Source organism: Anarhichas minor, unplaced genomic scaffold (assembly GCF_050575085.1).
Source record: "Anarhichas minor isolate MPS153535 unplaced genomic scaffold, ASM5057508v1 ptg000024l, whole genome shotgun sequence".
NCBI lineage: Eukaryota > Metazoa > Chordata > Actinopteri > Perciformes > Anarhichadidae > Anarhichas > Anarhichas minor.
In genome coordinates this window covers 12,845,658-12,873,014 of record NW_027466470.1, presented here as the reverse complement: position 1 = coordinate 12,873,014, position 27,357 = coordinate 12,845,658, and the positions used below count along the sequence as shown (strand labels likewise).

The 27,357-nt window shown below is 40.2% G+C and overlaps 1 protein-coding gene across 1 annotated transcript in view; it reads left to right on the top strand.

Moving 5' to 3' along the window:
* LOC142956489 (calsyntenin-2-like) overlaps positions 1-27,357 on the top strand; it is a 123,350-nt gene that overhangs the window by 83,012 nt on the left and 12,981 nt on the right. The window contains exons 3-9 of the mRNA XM_076098104.1: positions 2,286-2,481; positions 4,598-4,709; positions 4,919-5,015; positions 9,825-9,974; positions 13,076-13,261; positions 14,672-14,929; positions 16,656-16,777. Coding sequence (XP_075954219.1) covers positions 2,286-2,481; positions 4,598-4,709; positions 4,919-5,015; positions 9,825-9,974; positions 13,076-13,261; positions 14,672-14,929; positions 16,656-16,777 — 1,121 coding nt within the window. The remainder of the gene's footprint in view (positions 1-2,285; positions 2,482-4,597; positions 4,710-4,918; positions 5,016-9,824; positions 9,975-13,075; positions 13,262-14,671; positions 14,930-16,655; positions 16,778-27,357) is intronic.

Below are 27,357 nucleotides of genomic sequence, written 5' to 3'. Positions count from 1 at the left end.
ACTCCCCAAAACAGAAATCTATGATGTTTACTTTGAAAAGCGACCCCTTTCCCTGGTGACGTATAGGCCAAAGGATTAGACTTCACTTCATCCGTACAGCACAACGGGGGTGAAATTAATGTGTTCCCTCTGGTTGGAGCTGGTGAGAAGCAAACTAAGTGGCAGGAAAGAAAGTGTGCATGTGTGTGCGTAAAGTGCACATTTGCTGACACAGTTGGAATCCATCTGAAATTTCTGTCATTTACATATACATTGGCACATCACATTCCTCCTCCTCATCTCTCTCTCTCTCCCTCCTCTTCTTTTGCTCTCTCCATCCTTCCTACACTCCATGACTCTGTTACGTTCTCCTGTAAAATGTAATCCTGAAAAATGAATTTGCCACAACAAATGGAGCGGAAAATGGAATTGCATCCATCCCCAAACTGCTAGGTGGAAGTACCTTTTACTGCTCCCCAACACTAAGTCAAAGTTTATGTATAAGGGCTGCACCAGTATATTATAATCAGTGGTATTTTCAAACCAGATTCCTCTCCCTTTGGTCCCATCTAAGATCAAATTTGCTCAGTTTGTTTGTCCGTACAGGCAGGGTCAACACCATGCTTATCACCTTTCGTCCACCACCTGCTGTGTTTAGTATTATTTTTCAATACAAACTGTACCCATCACATACCACAGCCATATTGGAGACATTTTCATCTTGATAACAAACCTCAACCAACCTCAAAGGGGCCAATACGAGGGCCAGGCATCTTGAAAATTGTTTTGGGGATCTACCCTTGAAGCCCACTGTGCTTGGCATCATCATTATTTAACCAAGAAGGGGGTGTGAAATGTTGAATCAGGTTAAAAGGAAGTCAGAGAGAGAAAATGAAAGACTTTGCACATGACGGTGGGGTATTAAGACAAGGGGGGACAGAAGTGAAAAGAAGCCAGTGGCGAGAGGGAACTTTGTCTTTGTGTTTGTCCGTGGGCTTTGAGCATGCAAGGAGAATTCCCTTAGCTAGGAAGCTTTTTGTTGCTGCTGTGTCCCACTATGTTCTGAGAGATATCAGCCAGCAGAGGGTCAGAGCGCTGCAGCTTTTTGTTCCCTGTGCAAGGAGATTTTCCAAATCCCTGAAATGAACACTTGTGCAGGGGATGAACTCCACAGGTGACTCACAACCAGATCTACACACAGAAACACACACAAACGTCAGACAAACACAATGCACTCGGCGTGTACGGTAGAGCACTCTGCGGACAAGACAATTTTCTATCTTTTGTTGAGCTTTCACAGTTTGACACATATCAGAAATTAGTTTTCTCCTCAATACACCCCAGGAGCTGGATACTGTGTTTTTGTGAGCAGCTCATGCTGACAAAGATCATTGTGTCCAGAAATGAGACTTGGACTAAAATTTGAATTGATAGCCGTGCTGTCAGCAAAATGTCAGCATTGTGTATTTTTTTGGCTCATTACCCATTGTTGCGTTGAACTTCAATTGTCCGGTAGCTATGGGTTTGAGAAAATCACAGGGAGACAAAACAAAGCTTTAAAAAAAAGAAAAGAAAAAAATACATAAAAGCTTTTACCAGCAATGTCGTGAAGGAAAAATGAGTGAATGATTAGTCCAGATTAGTCCAGATATTGAAAATGTTTCTCATGCTATTTTTAATAATGTTTGTTCAAGCAGTGTCGATCTGAAATTAAGTGCAGTGTCAGACTGTGTTTCTCACACAGTGTGATTGTTGTTATGCCGACTGCCTCCATATTCATCATCCTCAGTGTCGCCAACATGTTCAGCCTCTGTAGGGGAACAGACATATTGAAGCCCGTAATATTTTGTCTTTAGAACGACATGGTTTACTACTCTTTAACTTTGGGATAAAGATTAGCAATAATCTAGACGTCCGGCTGATACACAAACTAATTTCCTCCTCAAATTGTAAAAAAAAGTGTTAAAATATGCCGGAATTTTTGATAATAACTTGATGTTTGTGTCTCCCCCTCTCTCTGAATATCTTCACACTGTTTTTGTTTGTGTTTTCATTTTCTCCTAACTCACTAATCAGCATTGGTGTATGTCATATATACAAAGAAAATGCTGCCTCCATTTTTGGCACAAAAGGAGAATAAACAAGTTTTGGTGACATTCTCACAAATTGTACCCCAATGAAGAAATCTAGCATGGATCCCTGCTTAAGATAGGAAATACTGCATGGAACGCTAAAATAACGGTGTTATCTCTGCTACTGTAAAATAAAACATCCCATAATTTATGCATCTTTCCATGTCTTTTCAGGGGAGATTTGTGCCTTTAAGATCTATGGCCAGGATGCTCCGTTTGAGGCAGTGGTGTTGAATCGCACATCAGGAGAGGGAGTCCTGCGGGCCAGTAGCCCTGTGGACTGTGAGAGCCAGAAAGAGTATACCTTCATAATCCAGGCCTACGACTGTGGGGCCGGACCCAGCGGGGCCGACTGGAAGAAATCCCACAAGTGAGTTAATAACCAGTGTTTGTTAATTTTTTGTGGGTGTGTTTGGTTTTGCTGTCAATAAGACAGATATTGTCAAACATGCTTTTTTTCGTGTTTTTCTGCCCAAACAATGGCTTTCTGTGTTCTGTCCCGGTTTACTAAGAGTGAGAGAAAAAATATTGGTGGATTTACAAAATAACAGGAATATGTTACAGTATATTACAAGTTAGTACACTTGCCTTGCAACAAATTATTTTTGTCTGAAGCTTAAATTGTTAATTTGTGTTAACATAATGTCAGAAAAGTGTTCATTTAACTCTTTTACAACATTGTAGTTTTTTGTATGCAAAAGCTTTACACATTGTGACTTTATCAATACTTCATCCATCGACTATTTGACATGTTTGTATCTCTAAAACTTTCTTTATGCTGCCTAAAAACTCTGTTATGAAAATGGCAATTGTCAGACCCTGTATTAAAGCTGTCGAACACGGCCAATTATTCTTTATCTTTGCATGATTCACTTGTTTGGCTGTGGGAGTAATTCTGACTTAAAGTGGGCGGACAAAGTAAAAGAAAGATGACATACAAACAAATATTAACTCAAAAGCTACAAAGGCAGCTGCATTAATAACTTATATTAAGTTCTCACAAAATGTATGAAAAACAAAGAGAAACTTTCATAAGTTGAGCCTCACCAACACTATTATATACTGCATTATACTGATGTTAGTGGTGTACTTTCTACCTGCTTTATACAAATGAATATTTGAATGGCTAGAATAAAATGTACAAAAAAGTGATATGATGCTCACTTATTTTGAATTATTTTCAAGCATGACTCAAATGGATCCGAACGTGTTGACACAACTGCAAAGTTGTCAGAAGTGATTTGTTCACCTGTGGTTTTAGGACCCTGCTTTAGAGAGGACGGGGTTGGAGTGTGCATTGGAAATTATGATTTCTGAATTTGTCGTCTTAGGCAAAGATTATTGTATTACAATACAATAAACCCTCCCTTTTAAATAGATTTTTAAGTTAGGTGTTTATACAAAAATAGAAAACCTTTATATTTTACACCAACAGCTCAAAATAGTGAGGAAAAATACCTTAAATCTATAATTAGATGTTGTCTGCTGTTTCTACTGTAAGTTATCTTCTTTCTCTTTTCCCCAAGATCTCTCAGTACGGCAGCAGTCTCAGCTGAGACTTGCAGTTCTGTTCTCAGGATATGTGCCCCTAATGGCCCATCAATACTAACTGTGTCTGCATGTGTGTGCGGCAGTGGTATGTGAATGAGATTGACAGACAGGCAGAATGGCATGGACAGCAGCAAATCAAACCCTCTGGTCCTTCACTCGGAGACAAGGAGCTGCGAAAATAGGCTGCTGCAGGCTTGGTACTAAAAGGAAGAAGAGAGAGAGAGATAAATGTATCAGCTCAGGGATCTGTGATGAATTTCACCAGTGGATGATGAATGACAAGAATTGTACGCGTGTGAGAGTGTGACATTATCACAGCATGACATTCTAAATAGGCCTCATTAGGCTAATGTTATTAATTAGCCAGATGTGCTTATTCAGATACACCGCGAGTTGTTGTCAGCGAAGGTCACCGGGAGGGAAAATGTAATGATATGATCTGAATTATTGCTCCATTTATAGACTTAAGCGCACAAATGTTATCAGAATGTATTAATAATATCAGTTTATTCTGGCAGATGAGATTGGGTCTTTACGTGTGTGTTTGCATCAGACTATAGGGAAGGAGATAGTGAAGTAGTACCAACTAGTACCTTAAAAAAACAATATGGCTTTGCAGGATCTGCTGTGGATGAGCTTGTGTCGGTAGACAAGGAAGAATCCACGAGCATCTTCTGCCTTCAACTAACCACTGTTCGTTCTTAAGATAAACAGTGAAATACTTTTGTTCTTAATTCATTTCAATGATCTCTAATGACTTAAAGAGATTTTTCCTTCTCTCCACTCTCCCATCTTCCACCCAACTCTTCTCTCACTCTGTCCTTTTTTCCCTTTTCTTCATCAATCATTTCCACTCCACTTTCTTTGCATCCCTCCCACTGTGCTCCCTCCCTCCCTAACTGCTCCCTCTTTATTTCATTCCTTCCTACACTCAGGGCGGTGGTTCACATCCAGGTGGATGATGTCAATGAGTTCTGCCCCGTGTTTCGGGAGCCACTTTACAAGGCATCGGTAACAGAGGGCAAAATCTACGACAGCATTTTGCAGGTATTTAGATATTATATATTAAAGTTGGTGTTATATACGTAGTTAGCCATGTTACATTTTGCATCATTGTTGTATTGTTACAATCAACCTGACATATAAATGTGCAGTAAGAAGGTTTAATAATTCCACAAAAAAATTATTAGATTGAACATTTGGGATATTTAGTGTTGGTCAAGAACTGGGAGGAAACGTACTGTTATGATTTGCAGGTGGAAGCTTGGGACCAAGACTGTTCACCACAGTACAGCCAGATCTGCAACTATGAGATTGTCACTGCAGGGACGCCATTTGCAATAGACCGCAATGGTAAGTGTGTGTGCATTTATGTGTGTTTGGCTGAATGAGAGACTGGACTGTAGTTATAAATGATGTGATTAGGTATGAAGTATGTGTGTCATTGTGAGAAGGGAAACTAGGATAGCGCAGCGAGAGTCCGTTTGCGTGCCTGGAGGCTTTGTTCTTGGGAAGTTTTTATTAAATTCAAATACATTGAAGGGCCACTAATTCTGTGACACACACACACGCACACACACACACACACACAATTATACATCAGGTCATCTTTAAAGGTTCTCTATGCAACATTCAGAGCATTAATATAGCAGCAAACAACTATTTGCTATGTAAAGATATAGTGGAGTAATGTCTACTTAAGCAAATATAGAGATATATGCCTTTTAGTGCATGTTAGTGCATATGAGTGTGCCGCACTGATTAGCTAATGGCAGCCGCTCTGCAATCTTCTCATACCGATGGCGTAGCACCCATTCTCCAGTTCCCCCTCAAGAATACACTGTTAGCTCTGTCAGCGCTGTTAGCTCTGACTGCGCTGTTAGATCTGACTGCGCTGTTAGCGCTGACTGCGCTGTTAGCTCTGACAGCGCTGTTAGCTCTGACTGCGCTGTTAGCTCTGACTGCGCTGTTAGCTCTGTCAGCGCTGTTAGCTCTGACAGCGCTGTTAGCTCTGACTGCGCTGTTAGCTCTGACTGCGCTGTTAGCTCTGACAGCGCTGTTAGCTCTGACTGCGCTGTTAGATCTGACTGCGCTGTTAGCTCTGTCAGCGCTGTTAGCTCTGACAGCGCTGTTAGCTCTGACAGCACTGTTAGCTGTGAGCCGCCGTCATGTTGAGAGTCGTGTGGAGGCAATCCCTCAATCATAGGTATGCTCTGAATTACGCATTGAGCATCTTTAGGAATTAACTTTGAACCGTAATTTTTAAGCCAACATGGATGGGAAGTCCTTAAGTGCTCAGAAAAAAATCAGCAGCTACTAAATCTCACCTTGGGGGGAGATTGCTTTCTCAACCGAAACAAATTAGGGTGAAGGCTGTTATTTTAAGGATCATTTACTTCATACACGTGAGTTAAAACAGCACAAAGAGCATGGTTAATGTCTCGGTGAAAGTAAAAATATATTTTTCAACTCTCTACTAAAGATAGACATGACAAATGCTGAGACGACTGAATCTTGAGATGAATCGTTCGAGCAAACAATGAATAGACCAACTTTGTGTAAAGAATAAAATACTATCAAGAATGACTTTAAGTCAGGGTTTGTTAGTGGTGGAAGATGAAAGATTTTGTTTAAGATTTATTTAATGTGTATGTACATTAGGCACTGCACCAGTCTTCATTTTTTGGATGTACACCAAACAACAGATGAATATAAATACTCTTCTAGAAATACAGTTAGGAAACAGCAGGTAGATAACTGTGGCTGATTCTTCTTTTTATTGCAATAATGTTGTGATCCTTGAAGTCGATTTTTCAGCAGTGCATATTGAAGCTCAAAAGATGCATCTTAAGTTTTGACAGCTTCTTCTTTTATTTTTTGCTTCCTTTTGTTTGTTTGTGGCTTTACACCAGTCCTCGTCTACTGGGGCAGAGTGCTTTATTTCTGATTGAGAGCTATTCTGAGCATATCTGCCTATATAAAATCTCAGTTTTTGGATTGCACTGCCTCCTCGCTGAGCTTCCACATTCACGCTGAGCTGATCTGAGTGCGGCGTAATCTAGACTGACGAGAGACTGGAGGGCTTTGTGTGTGTGTATATGTGTGTTGAATTCTACCAATAGATCAGACAGAAGCGCACATCTTTATTATTTCTTGACATTGTCTCTTTCTTTCTCTCTCAGGTTCATATTTAGTATTTTGTCTCCTGGTCTTCTTCTCACTGTATTTTACAGTAGTCATTTGATTTGAACTTCTTCCAGGCACAATAATATTGTTTGGGGGAAACTCAAACACACAGGGAAGTGGTTAGACCCACTTTATAGAGCAATGTAATTGTGTGCACTGAGGGAAGTGCAAGTTAACATACTGAAGTCGATAGACTGCACTGCAGTATGTATCTGTGACTCAAGTCAATTGAAATTAAAACAGACAGTGAATTAAGAATGGAGAAAACACTACCTTTGTTTAGAAAAAACAACCAGAATTTAGATGTGGTTGTTTGCACAGTGGCTACAGGCAAATTGAGCTCCAGTGAAACATCCCTTTGCTGTGTTTTGATGTATAGTATTCACTTTGCCTAGATCCAACATGATTAAAAATGTATATTTAGCCATATACAATACATGCAGGTTTGGTCAAATCTGATTATTTGGCTGTTAATTCTGTTGGATTGCTGACATTGGTGTAATTGCAATGGAGTTTGCTGCCAGTGTAGACGCACCTGCAATTCAGGACGCCTTTTCATTCGCACACATACTCTGCATATTTACCACACAGAGGGTGAGCAGCTCGTATTTTTGGAACATAATTAAATGAATACCTTGTTAAGACTATAGTGAGTACTGCTGACCCAGATATACTGCATTTTAGTTTATATCTTTCATGTTTTACCTTTTTTTGTGATGTGAGGGAATACAGTTTGTATCCCCACTACCAGTAAGCGGTGTTATCTGGTGCCATGAGAGAGATCTCGCACAGTAAGCAAAATTCATCAGGGTTATTTTTCAAACTTTAGAAATCTCCCCCCAGAGCCACGTAAGTCATTATGCAACTGTATTCACAAGTTGACTAGTACTCCTTGTGACAAGCTGAACTTCACGTCTATAATTGGTGTCCCGTTAATAACTATCTGGAGATTAAGAGCTGGGCACCATAGATCCCCAGAGAGGAAGATGTTTGAGGTTTCCTGCAAATGAACCAAGAAGAGTAAAATGTCTTTTTAAAGTGAAATATCATCTTACCTGTTGAAAAAGTGGCATTTGGTTGAAATCCTGTTCCTTAACTGTTACTGGTGTTAACACCAGCTGTGGTTTAATAGTCACTGTAGGAGTTGTTTGACTCTGACCTCGTCACCTTTCTTCCTCTGACATTTTAAGATCATCTCTTTTCTGTACTGCTGTGCTCTGAACTGATTACTGCTCACTAAAACTCCTCTCCTCTGGCCTCCCCTCCTTCTCGCTCTTTTCATCTTTTCTGCTCTACTCTCTGACAGCAACCAGAGTGACAGCCAAGCCTCCAGATGCTAACAACAAAAATAGCTTTAGTTGTCCTCGTATGTCCGTAGACGAACTGTGAACGACTGATAGGAAACATCTTTGACAAACTGAGAACATGACATTGCTTTGAAGCCTGCTGTTTATCTTTAGGAACATCCGTATCTGTCTCACATATAAGTTATGTGTTTAATCATCATCTGTAAAATAATTCTGAATAAGTCTTGTGTTGTTTCTGCTTTGATGTTCTTTGTGATGTACAGCATTCGTTGCAACCAACAGCTAACTCTGTTTAAAGAGGCTATGAACCGCACTGCTGCATTGTTAAAATTTAGCTCGGTCAGTAAAACATACTGTAGAATTGTTGCAAGCAGTCTTCCTGGGGTGTAATCCCCAGTGAATCGATATAGCCGTAATATTCTTTCACACTTGTTGGGCTCCTCAAACCATGTAGAGGGGACATGGGTGAAGACCCCTGCAGACCCCTGGTAATACTAGTCCCATGGACTTAGGGCTTAAGGCATCCAATATATAAAATGTCAAGTAATCAATGAAATACACAGGAGTCTCTCTCTTCTCCTCTTTCTCTCTCTAAGTCTGTGTTTGTTTGTGTGTGCTGTCTACTTCTGACAAATAGCCAACCCGAGCCGTGGTGGCTACAGTTGAGTAGCCTTCACTCCACCTGGGGCCGCTCTCATGAAGCTAGATGAATGGGTTACTGTACCTTATTTTAAACTTTGGATTCAACTGGTCTCATAAAACCAGCTCACATGCCCATAGTATTTTATACTGCAAAGCTAAGATGCTCTAGCAAGTTCTTTGAAATATGTAAACAGTCTACAAAGGAACTGCTGCAATCAGCGCTCTGGTAATATGAAGTCACCAGGATCTCAATGTGGACAAGAGTTTGGCTTTCACAATATCTTTGTGTGATCCAAACAACCCTGCAAAAATATGCAACAAAAGTAATATTAAAACTAGTTCACTAAAAACAGGCCCTATAGGTTACAAATAAAGTTCTGCACAAAGTTAACAGTGTTTTGGTGACGCATGCAACCATCAAGCATTCTCTTTGAGATATGATGCATTTCTGATATTTTGTAGTTCTTCCTCAGTAATTCTGAATAAGAAGCAGTTATAATGCTGTATATTTCTCCCAGTTAGTACATTCATTGTAACGATTTCTTTATAAGACTACACAAGTTACTTTCAATAGTAACATGTTACTGTATGCTACTTGAAGGTACTGTGAAAGTTACTTTGTGTGTGTTTTAACTGGTTTTGATACCGTCTCAATGTAATACTGATGCTTCTAAATGACCTACATAAGCAAACACGACAGCAAGAGAGAAGGTTGGACAGTTATTGTTATTGCTTGTCGACGGTGCCACTGGGTCGGATTCCGCGCAAAATCAGATGAAATCATGCGGGAGAGGCTCCGATTTTCAAACGCAATACAAGGTTACTGGACCTTCAGTTTCCAGTAAAAGGCTTCAATAAAAACAAAGAGCTATGTTTTGTTTTCAAGGAGCACTTTTTTTAAAATGCAAAGTCAGTTTCAATTACTGCTCAGTGGGAAGTGTTTCTTGCTTTATTATAGTCAAATCAGCCTAACCATTCTTCACTCTATCAGTAAATTATATTTCCTCTTTGTATGTGTGTCCTTTAGGAAACATCAGAAACACAGAGCGGCTGAGCTATGACAAGCAGCAAAGCTACAAGATTATGGTGACGGCCTTTGACTGTGGTCAGAAGAGAGCAAAGGAGGATGTGGCTGTGAATATTGATGTCAAGCCTGTCTGCAAACCCGGATGGCAAGGTCAGAGATTAAGAAACAGCCTCTGAAATATTTTCAAAATGCATTAATTTGCCTTGTAATAATTGACAGTGTACGTATTACTATGCTGGTATAAAGTCCACTGATATATTGTTTAAACGTACTTAAATGTAAAGCAATACTACCTAAATTGAAGCAGACGGTGCAGTGTTAGAACGGGAATTCTATCTCATTTTAGAATGAAAGTCTCTCGAGGAAATCAGAGGACCTGAACAAAAACCTCTAGAGGGAAGGTTGACTGGAGTGTGTGGTTTTTTTTTCCTCCTTTATCATGCTAGCAGCTTGGTGTTCGAGCCAGCCCGTCTCCCCTGCTGCTTCACCTGTCAGCACTGACAGCATCTCAGGAGTCAAGCTCACACAGGAATGAAAGAGGGAGACAGAGAGAGATAAGAGGGGAAAAGGAGGAAGAAAGAGATCAACAAAGAGCCCGTATGAACAGGGGAGGAAAGAGAGGAATAAACTTATAGTGAAGGAGAGAGGTGATGGTTATTATTTACATTCTTTAAAATATTGCCGCTAGTTAGAAAACCCCAATCTACTGCAAAGCTGTGCTTCATAATATGCATGTTTCTTAAACATCAGAGTAAGTAGTGCTGCTTAAACCCACGACCAGATCCCCTTAACAGTTTCATTCATTCCCATCACATTATTATAAAGCTCCAAGAGCCACTGAGCCAGGGATGATACAAAACAACTTTTGTTTATTCATGAACAAAATTGTTTTTTGCCAATTTCTACATACACTGAGACCATGTGGAGGATACTTCATTGTCAAGTTGTTTTATTGCCATTTTAAGCCTTTATTACATAAAGGAAGGAGAGAGAGATGCAACAAATAATCCCGGCCGGACTCAAACCGGAGATGTGATTTAATAGTGGCGTCTTAAACCCTCAGCTACACGGGCTCTCCATGTGGAGGGTATACTAAACTTAATCTTGAAGTGTTGTTGTGTCACCTCATTCATTTTAAGCAATACTGTTTTGTACAAAATCTGTATTGCTACAAACTGTAAAACAAATATATGTATGTATATATATATATATATATATATATATATATATATGTATATATATATGTATACGGTGTGGCATGGAGTTAGATACGTTTGTTTGCAATAATAAAGACAATTATACTGTTGTGCATTAAATAATCGATTTCATCTCATCCATTATTTTCATTTATCTAAACACCTAGACGATTGCTCTCACCTTGACGTTCGCCAAAGTTGTGTATCCATTGCATCCATTTTTAGATAAAATTGTGAGTATCTTTGGTTCAGAGTAGACCAGACTCTTGCCTAGAACAACATATACGGTTCAAATACTCTATTTCCCATAGCCATGGTATAATTGTACATGATGGTTGAGTAAAGGATGTTCTTCAGCTACCCTAAGAATACTTGCTAACTCACATGCTGACAGATCTTGCCGCATGTCTATTGGAATCATATAATTGTATGCTGTGACAAGACAAGATAATTCAGAAGGAAAAATGACATCTGACCAAGCCTATTGTTACAGAAAAGATCCATTAGTGCAAAGAGAGCACTCACTGAAAATGATGTGAATGCCAGTTGTTTAGGCTCATTGAGTGAAATGTCAGTGCACATCACAGAGGGGGTGCAGAGAGAGAGAGAGAGAGTTCAGTGTTGAGAAAGTTGTCTGAAATGTCATTCAGCTTTGTGTTAATGTCATCTTCATGTACAGCAGAGCTCTGAGGAGGCACTGCTTTTGGCACAGTAGGCTGAACAAAGAAATAATTTAGGAGTGGAAGGGAAATGTGCAGCTCCAGATGGTACTACGGGGCTATCGACTCTGAGCATTAGAATCACAAAGCAACACTTTATATGTTACCCTCATCAATGTTGCATGAATCTTTGCGATTTGGCTCATAAAAAAAAGGCCCTACTGCATAATCCTGTTTTAAAACCATTAACCCATAGCAGCTTAATGCCTCGGATAAAACATCAACTCTTTTGTACTCAACCTTATATATTGTCTGTGTGTAAAGGTCAGCAGTTCTTCTGCGGCTCTTTTTTTTTGGAGAAGGCTCCCCGGCATAACTTACGGCTAAATACGTCTTGCTCCACCTCACTTCTCACTCCTCCTCGACTACCTGATGTCAGTTTGTTTTTCTTTTTGTCTCAGGATTCATGATATCATATTCTGTAGGCTTGGAAAGAGTTGCCAGGTGTCCACCTACGCACACAAACACATATTCAATTGTGCTTGTGAATCCTTTTCACCAACGCGATTCAAAGATTTCCGTACATTGAGGATGAATATAACACCTGGATAATGAAACAGGACTGGCAAACAGGACTGACAGTTACAAGGAGGTCAGCACCTTTCTCTACCAGGCCTGTCATGTTACTGGCCCTTTCAGTCTCCTTTTGACTTGACACAGGGCAAGAAATCGCTGAGAAAATCTCAAACCTGTGTGGATAGCATTCAAGACCCACATGCTCATTATGAAACGACTACAGAAAACCATAAACATTATTTCCTACATTTCTGTGGACAGCTCTAACAACAGAAAAGACAACAATGTTAGTAACAAGACATATCTGGGTCCTACAGTGAACAGTATTTAAAGATATAAATATGCTAAAGTAGTTGTGTTTATCACTTGAAATACAAGCAATTATACATATACATACTATGAATGAGGTAACATTTTAATTCGATGTTGCCCCGAAAGTTTTCGAAGTTCTCGCAATTTTAAGATGCAACATTTTTACAGTACACTGTAGAATATGAGGCTTGTACTAAACCTTTTAAAAACTGTAACCTCACAATGAGATATTTAATTTATTGTTACACAAAGTGAAAGGTTAGTGTTGAACATGTAGTTGTTTTAGAGCTATCTAAATCTTGAGGGGTGAGACTGATACCTCAGTTATCATTCCACATATATTAACAATGACTCAATGTGTAATTTATTTCTTATTTTTCTAGATTTCTTTCAACCATTGTTTACACTGCGATACCAGGTTACCTGTGCTTGTAACATATAACACCAGTTACATAACTAAATGAAAACTCTTACTCCATAAAAAACAAACACATTTTGATCCTTAAAGGTTGGAACAAGCTGGTGGATTATGAGCCAGGGACTGGAAGCAGGCAGCTGTTTCCCAAGATGCACATAGAAACGTGTGGAGGTCCTCTGTCTGGCGTGAAGGCGATGTTAGAGCTACAGACCATTCACATCGGGAAGGGCTGTGATCGGGAAACATACTCTGAGAAGTCTCTGCAAAAACTCTGTGGTAAGTAGAGAGAAAGAAGAAGAAGAAGAGAGAAAAGACATTACTTTAAGAAGTAGAAGTTCCATGAAATAGTGAGGTACTATTTAAGAGTCGGGGACTATGAGAGAGCAAAGGGGAGTAATAATAATGACAGACAAGGAAAAACGTAATTCAAAGACGAAATTACCTCTTGACAGCTTAGCCTCAGCAGTATGTTAATATGCCAATCTACGCCATTTCAATCCTTGAGACTAATTTGAAATAATTGTTTTATTTAGAATGAAATTCCCAAACGCCATCCTAAACTGTGACGTGTTCATTTTTGCTTCCCGTGGTTTTGCACTGTAGTATACGGTATATAGTACTGTGTATTACACTCTACACACTGAATATTCCTGCTGAGAAATTAGAATTGTGTAAGGATTACAGATACTAGAACCCACACAACTCGGAGACAAGATACAAGTTCAGTTCTTTTACTAGAGTTCAGGCAGGGTCAAAACCGGGAGGTCAGTCAAACAGGCGAACAAATCCAATAAGGGGCAGGCAAAAATCCAAGGTCGAAAAACAGGCAGACAGGGTCGGAACAGGCAGATCATGAACAATATATAGGTACTTGGCAATAACACACAAGACAATCTGGCAGGGAACAAGTGCAAGTGAGGGGACCTAAATAGTGAGGGCTAATGAGGGAATGGGCTGCAGGTGAGATGGGCGTGGAGGACCAGGTGAGGGGAATGAGAGATGATCGGGTGTGAATGGTAGGATCTGAAATGACAGGAGAGTTAATAAAACAAGCAGACAGGATGAAAGCAAACTAATATGAAGGGGAATTCATGACAAATTGTTTTTTTTTTTTTCAGAACAAATTAAAGATGTGTGCACAATGATCATTTTCAATATTTTTTTCCTTTTGACACTTTCTTACCACCTCATCAGTATTTAAACTTCTCAAAAAAAAAAAAGGTCTTGATTTGCAATTTGTCAATACGTCTCGTCACACAAGCCGGTGATTTACAGATGTGAGTTGCTGATTATACTATGTCTCGTTAATCAATGATTTGTTCTCAAAACATGCGTTAGAATTGCCATATTACTTTTGATATGAGTTAGGGGGATACAGTATAGGGCCAGCACAAATCTTATTTTGATTGAGTATATAGTACATGGTTGCAAGAGTAAGTAGATTAAGTTGGTAACCATGTTGCGTGACATGAGCCACATCAAATGGCCAGTGAGATGAGATTACAACAGATGTAGTCATCATTTCTAAACATTCATTCTGACATGCACAAACGACATTAGGTCATGAATATGCTGACTTCTGGTACTCGGGGAAATCACATAGGAAAAAGAGAACCAGTTCTTTTGCAGGTTGATACTCTGTGCAGGCACTTTGACAGTGTTGTATCATGTGATTGACACATCCAGGTGCAGCATCAGGCAGCACTGACCTCCTTCCTGCCTCCGGCCCTTCCACAAACTGGACGGCATCTCTGCTGACCGACAGCAGCCGCGACAGCGACCTCATCTACAGATTCGACGGACATCAGGCTGCTAATGTTCCGGATCACGTGGTGCCCCAAAACCTGACGGACCAGTTCACCATAGCAACATGGATGAAACACGGGCCCAGTCCAGGACTCAGAGCTGAGAAGGAAACCTTACTGTGTAACTCTGACAAGACTGGTGAGGAAACAATTTCTCACGGGCTCACTCTTAAGAAGTATATTTCCATCGTCTAACATGTTAGAGAGGGAAAATTTGACCAACTTGAATAACAAATTGTCATTGAGTTTACATTAACTGTCCTATATTTTAGAAACATTGGTGCTCTACCTTAGGAGTACTGGAAACTACTTGATTCTTATGTCCCTTTTACTTCCTAGTGTCCTCAGCGTTAGAAACAAACTATGAACATAACATTATCAAAAACATCCGTTCAACAAAATAACATGATAGACAAGCCAGGACAGAAGCCCGCAATGGCAAGTGTCTTTGAAACTTAACATTTCTTCCCCACTGCATATCTGAACTGAGCTGCCTGAACTGTGTAATTAAGTAAGCCATCTGCACATTGCATGCTTTCACAATAGTCTCACAGATGGCTTATTAGCTTACGAAATGTGTGGTCTGATCTTGTAATGCAAAACTGCAGAGTGGTTCGTGTTAAACCATCAGAATCTTAGAAACCGGTTTTTTTGGCTGAAGGATATGAATGGTACCAGAAGGCTGAGTGTGAAGGCCAGATCACCAATACTGTGTGGGGGAAAATGCCCATGTATTGTATCCTGTCAATCGTCTGGCTGAGCCTGGTGACATCAAAGATGGGAGATACAGAAAAAATAACTAGGATGATGATTATTATTAAGTCCCAGTGAAACAGAAGCTTCTGTACTGAGTATTCGCCAGTGAAACAGAATATTTGAGCGGTGTAAAGTTACAAGAGAAATCTGATACGTAGCTACAGAGGACTGAGGCTCCACACATCTCCCTTGTTACTGAAAGTTGCGCATTGATTGATGGATGGATGTCGTGATATAATTTGTTGGTACTAGCTTATGTAAGCATCTTTTGTTTTACAAGAAGAAAAGACGATTGGATTCTGATATAAAAATACAAAGTAATTATTTTTGGGGGGAAATAATTTGCACCATATGATCAAGGATGTGTTCTAAAAGAGCTAAAAAGGCATTGTTCATCTCGAGCTTTGCATCTTGATAGCAACATGTCAGTATTACACCAAATGATATCAGAGTTCACACTGTGAAAGATGTTAGTACTGCAGAGACAATAAATTACATTAAAATGATCACCCAACCTGAAGTGAAATTGTAAAACAGTAATGTAAACACCATTTTCAAATTGTAGAATTGCAAAAGAAAAATGGGGAAAACTTTGTATTAACTTTATTATTACAAACTGAATGATCTTAAATTTTCACGATGTTGATTTGACGTTGTCTTGAACTGCTATGTGAGTAGGAAACGACAAACATCTGATTCCATTTTAGAACACCAAAGAAAGGCAAGCACCAGCTCGTCACTGTGGAGTTGTATTTAGAGGAGAATCTGTTGCACACCTCACATCTCATCCCACCTCAAGCTGATTCATTTATATAAGCAGAGCAAGTGGGACTGACCTTTTATTGCCCATCTTACACAGAAACCAGTTGATAATCACAAACCAGACATAACAGCAGCATGCACTCTGCGACCACACTTCCAGTCATGCTGACAGCTGTGTTTGATGTAGAGAACCCATCTGAGGAAGCTCAAAAGAGTTAAGTCTTTCACACAGCTGTGCTCTATGATTTTATTTTGTATGACTCCAGAAAGAAATCAATAAGAAAACCAAAGGAGCAGATGTTTGAGTCTTTCTGTGACCATACATGTTTGTGATCCTCCCATTGCAGAAATGAACCGCCACCATTACTCGCTGTATGTCCACAACTGCCGCCTGGTGTTCCTGCTCAGGAGAGATTTCACTCAGGTCGACACTTTCAGACCTGCAGAGTTCCACTGGAAACTGGAGCAGGTGAGAAGTGTGTTTGTGTGAGCTTGTCTGTGTCCTATTTGGGTGCGAGCGTAGATTCAGGGTGATTTTCCACAGCATGTGAAGGGCTATCATTATTTATGTAGTGAAAGGAGAGGCTCTCCATTCTAATTACTGGAGGCCCTCCATCACTTTCTTCCCCTCGCTGAGGGAGATAAGAGGGTAGAAGACACTGTTGTCCTATGTACACACACACACACACACACACACACACACACACACACATGCAAGCACAGACCCTAGAAAGTGGAAAGTCTGTTTAGTTATGGGTAATAGCTCACCCAGCAGCAGATCTCTATTATCTGTCATGCTTCTGGAGAATTGTTGAACTAATTTGCAGTTTACTGTTCCAGTCCTGCAGAAAGCCTTTCAAAGGAGGGGATGGCACCACATGAAATTGCTTCGGCTAGAAAGATGCATATAATAATATTTTTACTTCTCTCTGAATGTTGCACGGCCCTTTCCCTACTGTAATTATCCTGCAGATGTACACAATGGTGTACTTTCCATTACCCCTGCATTTCAGGGGATATTATGCACAGCTGGCAGGTATTTTAATAGAATATGAAGATACAAATTATAGGTTTTAGTCCTCAGTGACATCTGTTTTTGTCCCCTCCCTTGAAAACATTACAATGCAGGGTAAGACCAGTGACTCTGGAGCTGGAGTCTTGCTCAAGGACACATCAGTAAGGTGGACGCTTGAATGAGAAGCATCCGGCTGAAGGGCGTCTAGTCACTCTAGTTCACCAAACAGTTGCTGAGCGGAGATATCCGACTGTAAAAAGAACAAAAAAATCCCTGGAGTGTAAATGATATTCATGATAAGCCAATGACCTCTTGCACGGGAATCTCCCCCTTCAACAGACTATCCCCACAAAATGGTAGATTTAACTCTAATAGTTTGCCCTAGGGATACATATGTCCACTTCATACTGATATTATTACAAAATGCTTCATAATCACAGGAAGCTCTGAAGAGTTTTTGCTCACTAAGCAGGTTAAAACAGATTTGTATTTGTGTCTCTCCTTGTATGTGTGCTCATGTCTGTGTGACCATGTTTTTTTAATATAGTTTTGATTAATCCTATCTATCATGTTTTTTTTTATCTTGCTTGGAAAGATGAAATTCCAAGGCTTTGGTTTCTTGTGTAATGCCTTGTCAGCATGCAAACATCCCAGTGTGTTTCCCAGGCACCTGTGCTGGTGCTCACCTTCCAACCAGGTGGTTGTTTGTTCTAGGTCAAAGGGAGATTGAAAAGTGTTTTTCTCAGTCCAGTGTTCTTTTCTCCTGAGGCCCATGGAGGTGGCTGTAACAAAGAAAAGGGCAGCCAAGTAGCAGACTGCTGGCTTTTCTTAGCAAACAAGCAAACAACCTCAAGACTCAGTTCTATTTCAGTCTCGCCTCCTCTTATCCTCTCTCTCATTCTCTCGGGTATCCCGTTTGCTCCTTTGTTTGGATCTTGCGTGGTAGGACCACGGAGGAAGCGTGCAGTGCAGTCAAAGAGAATATGTGATGAGTTACTCACCAGTACAAATCACTTGTGCAGAGACTCTCATTAAATATAAATGGAAACTGGTCTGAAATACTGGAGGTTAATGAGAGGAATGACATCATAGGGGCAGAGTGAAGGGAAACAACTACTCTGTGATCATCAGTCTGTGATGTACAGTGCAGTTTGGTGTACTCACCGTTGCTACTGGGCTTTTTTTTATGGTAGTGGCTCCCTGCATATTTGAACATGTTATGCTATTAACTACTATATTATCATCCGGGTGAAAAAAAGACTGAAACTTGGTTGAAGAATTTGTGTTATTGTGGAATCTCGGTGCAAAATGGGGAGACTAGAGAGAAACCACTTCTTTTTGAATGTGAAAAACTGACATCAATATGTGATTTGTGCCCCGGAGCAGCACTTGGTATTTTACGTCAAAAGAGCAGCGCAATATGATATTCTATTTGGATTTTTTGAGAATGCTAGAAGGTTAAGTGGACTGTATAACTAAAGTGAAAATCCAGACACATTTATCTTTTAAAATATTCTTTTATTTTAAAACCACTTATATGAATATGGTTGTGATTTCTCAATTGTATTTCATAAGATACATTGAAAATCTCTTTAAATCCGTTATCGGCTTTTACCAGCAAAAATAATAGAACGACTGTGGAACACCAGTAGCTGCATACTTGTGATCGGCAGTGGACACGAAATATTGATCAAACCTTTGACAGTAAAGCTTTTTCTCTTCAGGCATTTTGACATGTCATAGCAGGAAAAGCATGGGTATAATTAACAACATACATTAGGACTTTAGATGACCCAGCTCTAGTTCCTGCTATCACTGCAAAGCTACAATGTGCTGGAACAGAGACATTTTTAGTGTTATTTGTTGCACCTGTGCTTTTCCTAATATAACAAGTCAAATGCTGCGAAATAGCTCCCCTCCTCACTCATTCCCTACTCCCTACTGATAGACACTCACTGGTTTACTCTACAGTGAGCATCTCTCACAGGTGCACTGTGGTGTCGTATGACTCTATAAAGGGCATTACATTAGGGGGTTGGTATAGTGCCGTGGACTATTTTTTTGTTCCACTGTGGAAACTTGTGATGGCACTGTACAGCGGGTATATTTCCCACTAAATATTCTGTTAAATGTACTATCAATACTTTCTTGTTCAGTATCAGGTATACTAGGGAAAAGGTCATTTAAGGGTAAAAGCTACTACTGCCTTGTACTTAATAATGAGGACAAGCTCAGAGAGTAGGAGAGACTGTTGAAAAATGAATGTGGTGGATAGAGAGTGGAAAGAGAAGAGGCAACTGTGGGGTGTCACAGCTGCTTCTTACTCTGCTTGTTCCTCAAGCACTTAGAAGGGACACTCAATGGCTTCCGCAGCAACTCCATTTAGCGCTATTGATTTTGCAATTCTCACCCCGAGAGGGGAGGGGCAGAGAGGGATGAAAGGAAGCTGGAAAAAAGAGGGTAAGAGATGGAGGCTTCCATTTTCCATGTCGATCGAACACACTAAAGGAATGTCACATCTGACAGAAACCCACACACACATCTACAAGCACTTACATATTTTTGAGTGCGTTTGTAAGGCACACACACACACACACACACACACACACAGGATGCCTATTGTCCATCCTCTTTCTCAGCCTCAGTAATGGAGTATGGAGTGGATCTCTCCCCTCTAGGCACATTATTTACTCTCCTTGATCCTAGTAAGCCTATCAGTTCAATCCAGCTGTTGAAAAGATATTCGCTCGCAGTCAAAAAGTCCTATACAAACCAAGATTCAATCTTCTAATGTCCTGTAAGCCAAAGATGATTGGGTCAAACATGCAAACAAAGTCGCACAAAGCAGAGGCGAGGGAGAAAAGTGGATAAAAAAGAAGCCATTGTCCAGGCGTTTTCATACCAGCTTTCTAAGGTTGCTCCGCATTGAGCAATCTTGTGTGTGTTTGTGATGCCGTTGATTTAAACCCTTACAAATACGGTTGTATTTACTCACAGCAAGGTACTCATGGATAGAGTAGAACAAAAACAAATCTATGCTAACAGAAAGGTCTGCGTTGATGCAATAAACAGTAGTTTTCTCAGTTTTCTCAGATCTGAGATTTCGAAAACATTAGTCAAGGGCCAAAGATCATTTGTGTTGGCAGTTGTTTCACAGCAGTCCAAGATAACTATACTATTGACGGGGCAGATCATGCGTTGTGAATCACAGATGAACTTTCCAATTTTGCCAATTACACTGCTCGAGACAGATGCAGACCGCGCTATTTATCATTTATGTCAGAGTTCGATTGTCGGGACTGAATGTTGGAGTTGTACAAAATCACACTCATTACTTGGCTATACAGCATCTGCAATTATCTGCCTTATCTGACTGCTTATACCATGCTTGTTGTGCCACGGCTTGTTCTCTGTCTTGTGTTGATTAGAAGCCTCCCTTTGTTTCCGAGGAGATTAATTGGATGGTGTTAGTGGTGTTGTGTATGTGTGTGTGTGTGAGTGTGTGTGTGTGTGTGTGTGTATGTAAGTGTGTGTTCCTTCTCTGCCTGTTTGTTGTAGATACCAGGAGAGATTGAAGTTCTTATTCAAAGAGTGATTTAGTTCCACCTCAAACACAAGAGACTTACTGCTGAATGTTTCACTTCAGTTTAAGTTATTTGTAATTCACCAATGCTTAATCAAAATAGCAAAGACATTAGAGTATACGTCTTTAAAGGTCAAGGCAAAAAAGTGGCATTGTTATATGACAGATTGATACCGTTTGCTAGGAATCACTCTTAATTGTGCAAAGTCACCCTTACAAGGTCTCAGCATGCAGCATACTTTAGAACAATAATAATAGAAAACAGTACAAACTGGCAGTTTCTTTAAAAGCAAAACAGAAAAAGACAAAGAGCAACAGAGAAGATATTGAGCGTTGCCTCCAGGGTATTTATCTTCAGTGTGCGTTTATTTTCTAGCTGCTATTTTTCAAATGACCTCATTTGAGAGCTCAGCTGTACTTTGTCTGCTTTCGGCACTTCCTGTTACCCCAATGTCGAGCTGTTGCATCTCACTAAATGTGTCTGTCTTTGCAGTGTGCTGTCCGTGTTTGTATGTGTAAGAGGCAGGGTGGCTTAATGCCACTATCTGATACCTATAGACCACTCGGCAGACATGATGAGTGTCATAACCATACCGTCAATGTATCGACAGCTCGGTTCTTCCATATCAGTATTTTCTTTTTTCTCTCACTCCCTCTCGACCTCTTTAAACCGTCCGTCTCGCTGCTTGTCTAGTCGCCTCCTTCTCTAACTCCTGCATTTACTTTAGGCGAAGAAACACCCTGACCTTAAAGTCTGGGTAGAGAAAAATCTAAGATTTGTTTCTAAACACAGTATGCATGTTATAAACTAACATTACTGAATTGTGGAGTTACACCATCAGAGTGTTTTTAACCATTTTCCTGTTTAGGATTGTTTTGGGCGAGCCTGGAATCATGGCTCGATGACGCACTGGTGCCATCCTTAGCGACCCCAAAATAAATACAAATCTAGAGCACAAAGCATCAGTGTTTCAATACTTACATACCTCGTCTACGGTTCGCTAGCTAGTATCGGTGTATTGGCCATCTGTCAAACCGCAACAAATCCCGGTGGGCATGTGGACCATTAAAAACGTTTTTACTGACCGGCTGTCTCCTTTCCTTTTCATGACCGTGAAACCTAATTTATATACTTGCCTATTTTTTTATCATTCAAATCTGGTTGAGTGGTTAATAGCATATTTTTCTGTGGTGTGACAAACACATATTTAATTATGCTTTACCCAGACTTTAAAGGTTATAACTTCTGAGAATTAACTGTCAATTCAGACAAACAGAGAAAGAGATTGAAAATAAATCCTGCAGGAATACACAATTTCAAAGCAGACCTTGAAGTGGCAGACATGTTATGTAATCGTATGCCTCTCATCGCTCTCTGTTGAGCTTCTTCAGTTGTGTCACTGAGGAGAACGTTAGTTACGTATTGTAACATATTGTCGCTATTGTGTTAAGAGCGAAGCTGATGTAGTCTATGCCCCACTGTGACACCAAGGTCCACAAGCAGACAACATACACCAGTTCATAAACCATAGATGCCACACGTAAAAAGGGGCACGGAGGCACCAACGTTACCAACGGTTAACACAGCCCTGTGTGGAGAAAAAATATATTACACTCTCTTCACACAGCACTGCCGTTGCAGAAGGGTGGGGACGTCAATTCTGTACCATTCAGCTCCACAAAAAGGAGTTTGTCAAGACTTTAGGTGTAAGTGAGGGATTTGACTGCAAGGCTCCTGTGCTTCCGCAAGCATCTTGAGAAAGATTTTGGCTCAAACAGGGGACCCCAAACTGGACATAGTCATCTTCCTTACTTTTTACACTTTTTGACTGCTTGACGCTGAAGAAAAATGGGAGAAGGACGATGGTGCTTATATGTCGCAAGTGCAGACATAAGAGAAGCCTATGCTGAAGAATAAGCGTGCGCGCTGGAATGAACCCAATAACAATAAACACTTGACGGGTGAAGCCAGTATGAAATATAATCAAACCTTTCAGATAGCTTCCCTTTATTAACATTCTCTCATCTCAACTGAAAGTTGACCTTTATGCGTTTTTTATATATATTTTCTTTTTAACTAGTACTAATCTTCATTGAGACGTTATTTTTTACAGTTGTGAGTGTTGTAAGTGTGCATCTTACAACAAACAGGAATAAGCTGTTTTTTTATGTCGTGTTACATGCTGTCTTCTTTTTCCTCTTCCTTTCCCTCTCCGTGTCATTCCCCACCACCGCACTGACAGATAATAGACTTGCATCAATAATGCAGTGCTAAAACAGTGGCAGAAGAGAGGAGAGCAGAGGAGAGGCAAGGAATGTGAATAGGAGCAACGGAGACAAAAAGGGAAAAGGAAGAGAGGTGCAAGTTAGGAAAGAATGATGAGGTGGGAGAAGCATGAGCAGGAAAAACAGAAGAAAGTAGTTCAGACAAAGGGATATGGAACAGGGTGGATGAGAAGAGGAGAAAGGAGGGTACTGGCACCTTTGGACAAAGCTTCAGATGTCCTCAAATGAAATGCTTAATTAACAGAAAGTAAGCAATCAATATGTTTGGAGAGGACAACAACAAAAACGTACAAGGAACCAATCCTGACACATCATTATACCCTTCACATCAGAAAACAGTGCGATGGTCTAAACGGGCATGCCTGTCGGCGGTCGCTGTCACATACAACAGATCTGAACACTGTTATATATGGTTTGTAAGAAGGCTCCTCCCATCTCAAACCTCTCCAATGTATCAAAATAAACTTGACCCTATTAAAGGACTTCTCAGCAGCCTGCAGAATGTCCTCATTATTCTGTTTATGTCAGCAGATTCAAAACACCCCATTGCCATATGAGAACAAGGGGTTGTGTTTGCTTTTCTCACCAGCAATATGCACAATAAGACAATCTAGTTTATCACCTGAATCCTATAACCTTTGTTCCGCACAAAAGAATATTTGGGAATCTGCTCTCCTTGTAAGTAGTTGTTCTAACGCAGAGCGGGCAGCTCCTAATTGTTTGCCAGAGATCCTTTGGGTGACAACCTAAATTCAGCCTCCAGATTGTGTAGTATTTCCGAGGTCCAATTGGCTCTTAAGATCTTCTTTCTTTTGTGCAGATGTAATAGCCTCTCGTAAATACACCAGGGCAGATTTCCGCAAGATAGATGAGCTTATCTCTGGTGTTTTATTCTCGGCAATAAAACACTGCTATCGCACGGTAATATACTCGACAAATGAAATCTGGCTCCGTAAGGTCGGGTTTAGTCGGCAGCATCTGCAAGCTGAGGGCTGGAGACGGTTGCAGTAATAGAGAAATTAGAAGAAAGTGTCTGGAGTCTTATATCTGAGGTATAGAGCACTCTCCAAATTAAGTATATCTAAGATATACGGAAGAAATTGTGTACCCTCATTTGGAGTTGTAGGAGTAAAACATCTCTCCTGGCCATCTCTTTCCTAATACACACTGGGTCTTGTAATAGCAGAAAATGCTCGGGTGAAACAAATTTCCTTAATGATAATTCAGATCCATTAAGTGTCCCAGTACAGCAGGCCAGTGAGCCAGCATGGTCAATACCAGCAACCAGGAACTGGCTCATCTAAATTGGAATGCAGTCGTATTTAATGTCCCTAGTTTCACCTGTGCTTTTCCTGATATGACAAGACATGAAAAGCCTAAAAGGTTCAACAAAACAAATCAATCAAGTCTAATTAACAATCCAACACTCAGACGCGTGTTTTCAGTCCTTCCTGCTGATTAGAATTCTGCTTATGTTGATGGCGTGTGGAATTACGTGGTGTCACCAAGCAGTGTGTACTAAAGCGAATAGGCCTTTTTCACAGATGCCACTTTTCACATGTCAAAGTAGGAAAAAAACACAGGTGTTAATGATACTATTTATAATGGCTGAATTCCATTTATTTCTTTCAATGTCAGGTTCCGTGTATATGAATTCAAAACAACATCCTAGATCCAACATATATAAAAGTATGTTCTTTCAGCCCTTTCCATATTAAAAATATATATTTAGGACACTCGATGGAAGTCTTTGTCTAAGTTCAGTGAAAATACTTTTCAAAATAATCTATTTTGGTATGGAACAACATTAATTTAATTTGAATGAATGTCACGAAGAAATGGATTTACATTAGCAGGGACGTGGCCTCAGCGACTTTCTGCCTCTGCAGCTCTTGTTTTCTTGTTCTCTCTCTCTCTCTCTCTCTCTCTCTCTCTCTCTCTCTCTCTCTCTCTGTGTGTTGTGGGACTTCTCTGGTGATTGTGTTCATCCTTAGCAGGCCTGCTCGGGGACCAGCTCATTACAGTGTTTCAGCATTCATTGTCTTGACTCTTGTTACACTGTTGCAGAGGAGAACTACTTTCATGCTCCCACTGACTAATGTGCCTTCAGACAAGCAATGTGGATACAAACATACCTCAGCAACCGAGAGAGTACTGCTGATGGTATCTACTAATGATGTGCGTGTACGTGTGCGTGTGTGTTTGTGAGCATTTGTATGTGTGCAAGTACGATTTCTCAAGTTTGGACAGTCAGCAATATAAACAAATTGAGTGCTGGATTGGATTCAGGACATGTCTTCATTACAGTAGCCACATAGAGTATGTGCACATAAACGTTTACACTACAAGCCGTTTAGTCAAATTGATGTGTAACAAGATGGCTTGTGTTCTCGCCAACAATATTTTATTATTTAAACATTCGAATTAAATAGAAAGACACAGCATTTATTTTTGTTGTGTGTTTTTTTTCTCAAATGTTTTATTTTTTTGCTTTGCTCGCTGCATGGCTCTATGGATAGCTTTGTTGGTCTTGTCTGTCTATTGGTTGGTCCACCTCTTTGGCTTGGACTGAAATATCTCAACAACTATCGGATGGGATGCCGTGAAATTGGATAGACAGTCATGACACACAGAGGATGGATCCTACTGTCTTTGGTAATCCACTTGATTTTTGGTTAAGATAGAAGTGTCTTGTCAATGTACCATGAAATACAATATAACACACATATTTCATGTCCACCTCAGGATAAATAACTTTATTGATCCACTGATTTCTCATCTAGCGCATCATCGTCTCATCAGAGAGCGTGCGTGTACATGTGTGTGTGGGCGTGTGACGTTTCTGTTTGTCCGTGATCGACTGATCTGATGGATTTTTATTGATAGATATTATTCATGTAATTTGCATGCGAAATAGGTCTACCCAAACAGTGGACATGAAATAGCAACAGCTGCAACACAAAGGTAGCCGGACCTGGCAACACTGCATGGATAAACTCTTAGTCTTGCATCTCACATGATAGTATGAATTTTTCCCAGATTTTTAAGCTCTGGCAGCATTATTGTAACCTTAAATATAAACTCAACCAAGAAAGCTAAACCATTGTCAAAGCCCTCCAAGTTTAAAAAAGAAAAAGATGCGTCTTGTAATTCTATCTTTTTCAGCGCCCTCCACAGGCAGCCAGCCAGCCAGCAGCTAAATGAAAGCGGCCATCCATTCTGATTGTCTAGTCCAGTACACATACAAATCCTGTGAGCTGATGAAACTAAAACACACCGTCATTGCTTAGAATAGCTCAGTCTGTGTACAGTACAAGAATCTGAAACACAGAGCAAGTTACACTTTGAATGAATGTCTTAGTTTTTATTTACTGCTCTTAGTATTGAAACTATTCCTCTTGAAGTTGACCCAACACTGTTGCAAAAAAGTGTGATTTTCACAATTAATACATATCCTACCAGCATTGCAGCTACAGCCATATGAAACTGGGCCATATAAAGAAGCAATCCATAGGAAAGTATAGTAACTAAGCATATGTATCTGCTGAGAGAGGTAATACTGCGTGGTGGGAGGGGTGTCTGGGATATCCATATCTAGAATTTCTGTCCCTTCACACATAAAGGGTGAGACATTGCTTTCTAAATTGAACATCCCTGAAGATTCCTGGTTGCTCCAATACAAGTCCGAACCTCATTTGTTCATATCACAGCTTGAATAAACTACCAGTGCGTGTGTGTGTGTGTGTGTGTGTATCTGTGTGTGTGTGTGTGTGTGTGTGTGTGTGTGCGCGCGTGCGTGCGTGCGTGCGTGCGTGCGTGCGTGTGGCCACTGAGTAAAATTTAACAAAATGAAAATCTATCTCGTGCTGTATCCTTTCCTGCTGTTTCTGTCTCTGCATCTCAAATTAGCAGATATTCTCCTCTCCAGTGAAAATAGATTGATTGCTTGTTGTTAATTCAACCGAATCCTTCACAGCAGACTGATTACAGAATAACAGATGCAGTGGCCATAAGAGGAGGAACAACAATGCGAGGAATCCTTTAAGACTTCACCATGTTGCCAAAGACTTTAAAACTGTAAAAATCACTTTAAAAAGGAAGTACACTTGCAGTTTAAGTGGTTTGAATTGAGAATATCTGCGTCAGATAGCACTCATGTGTTGTG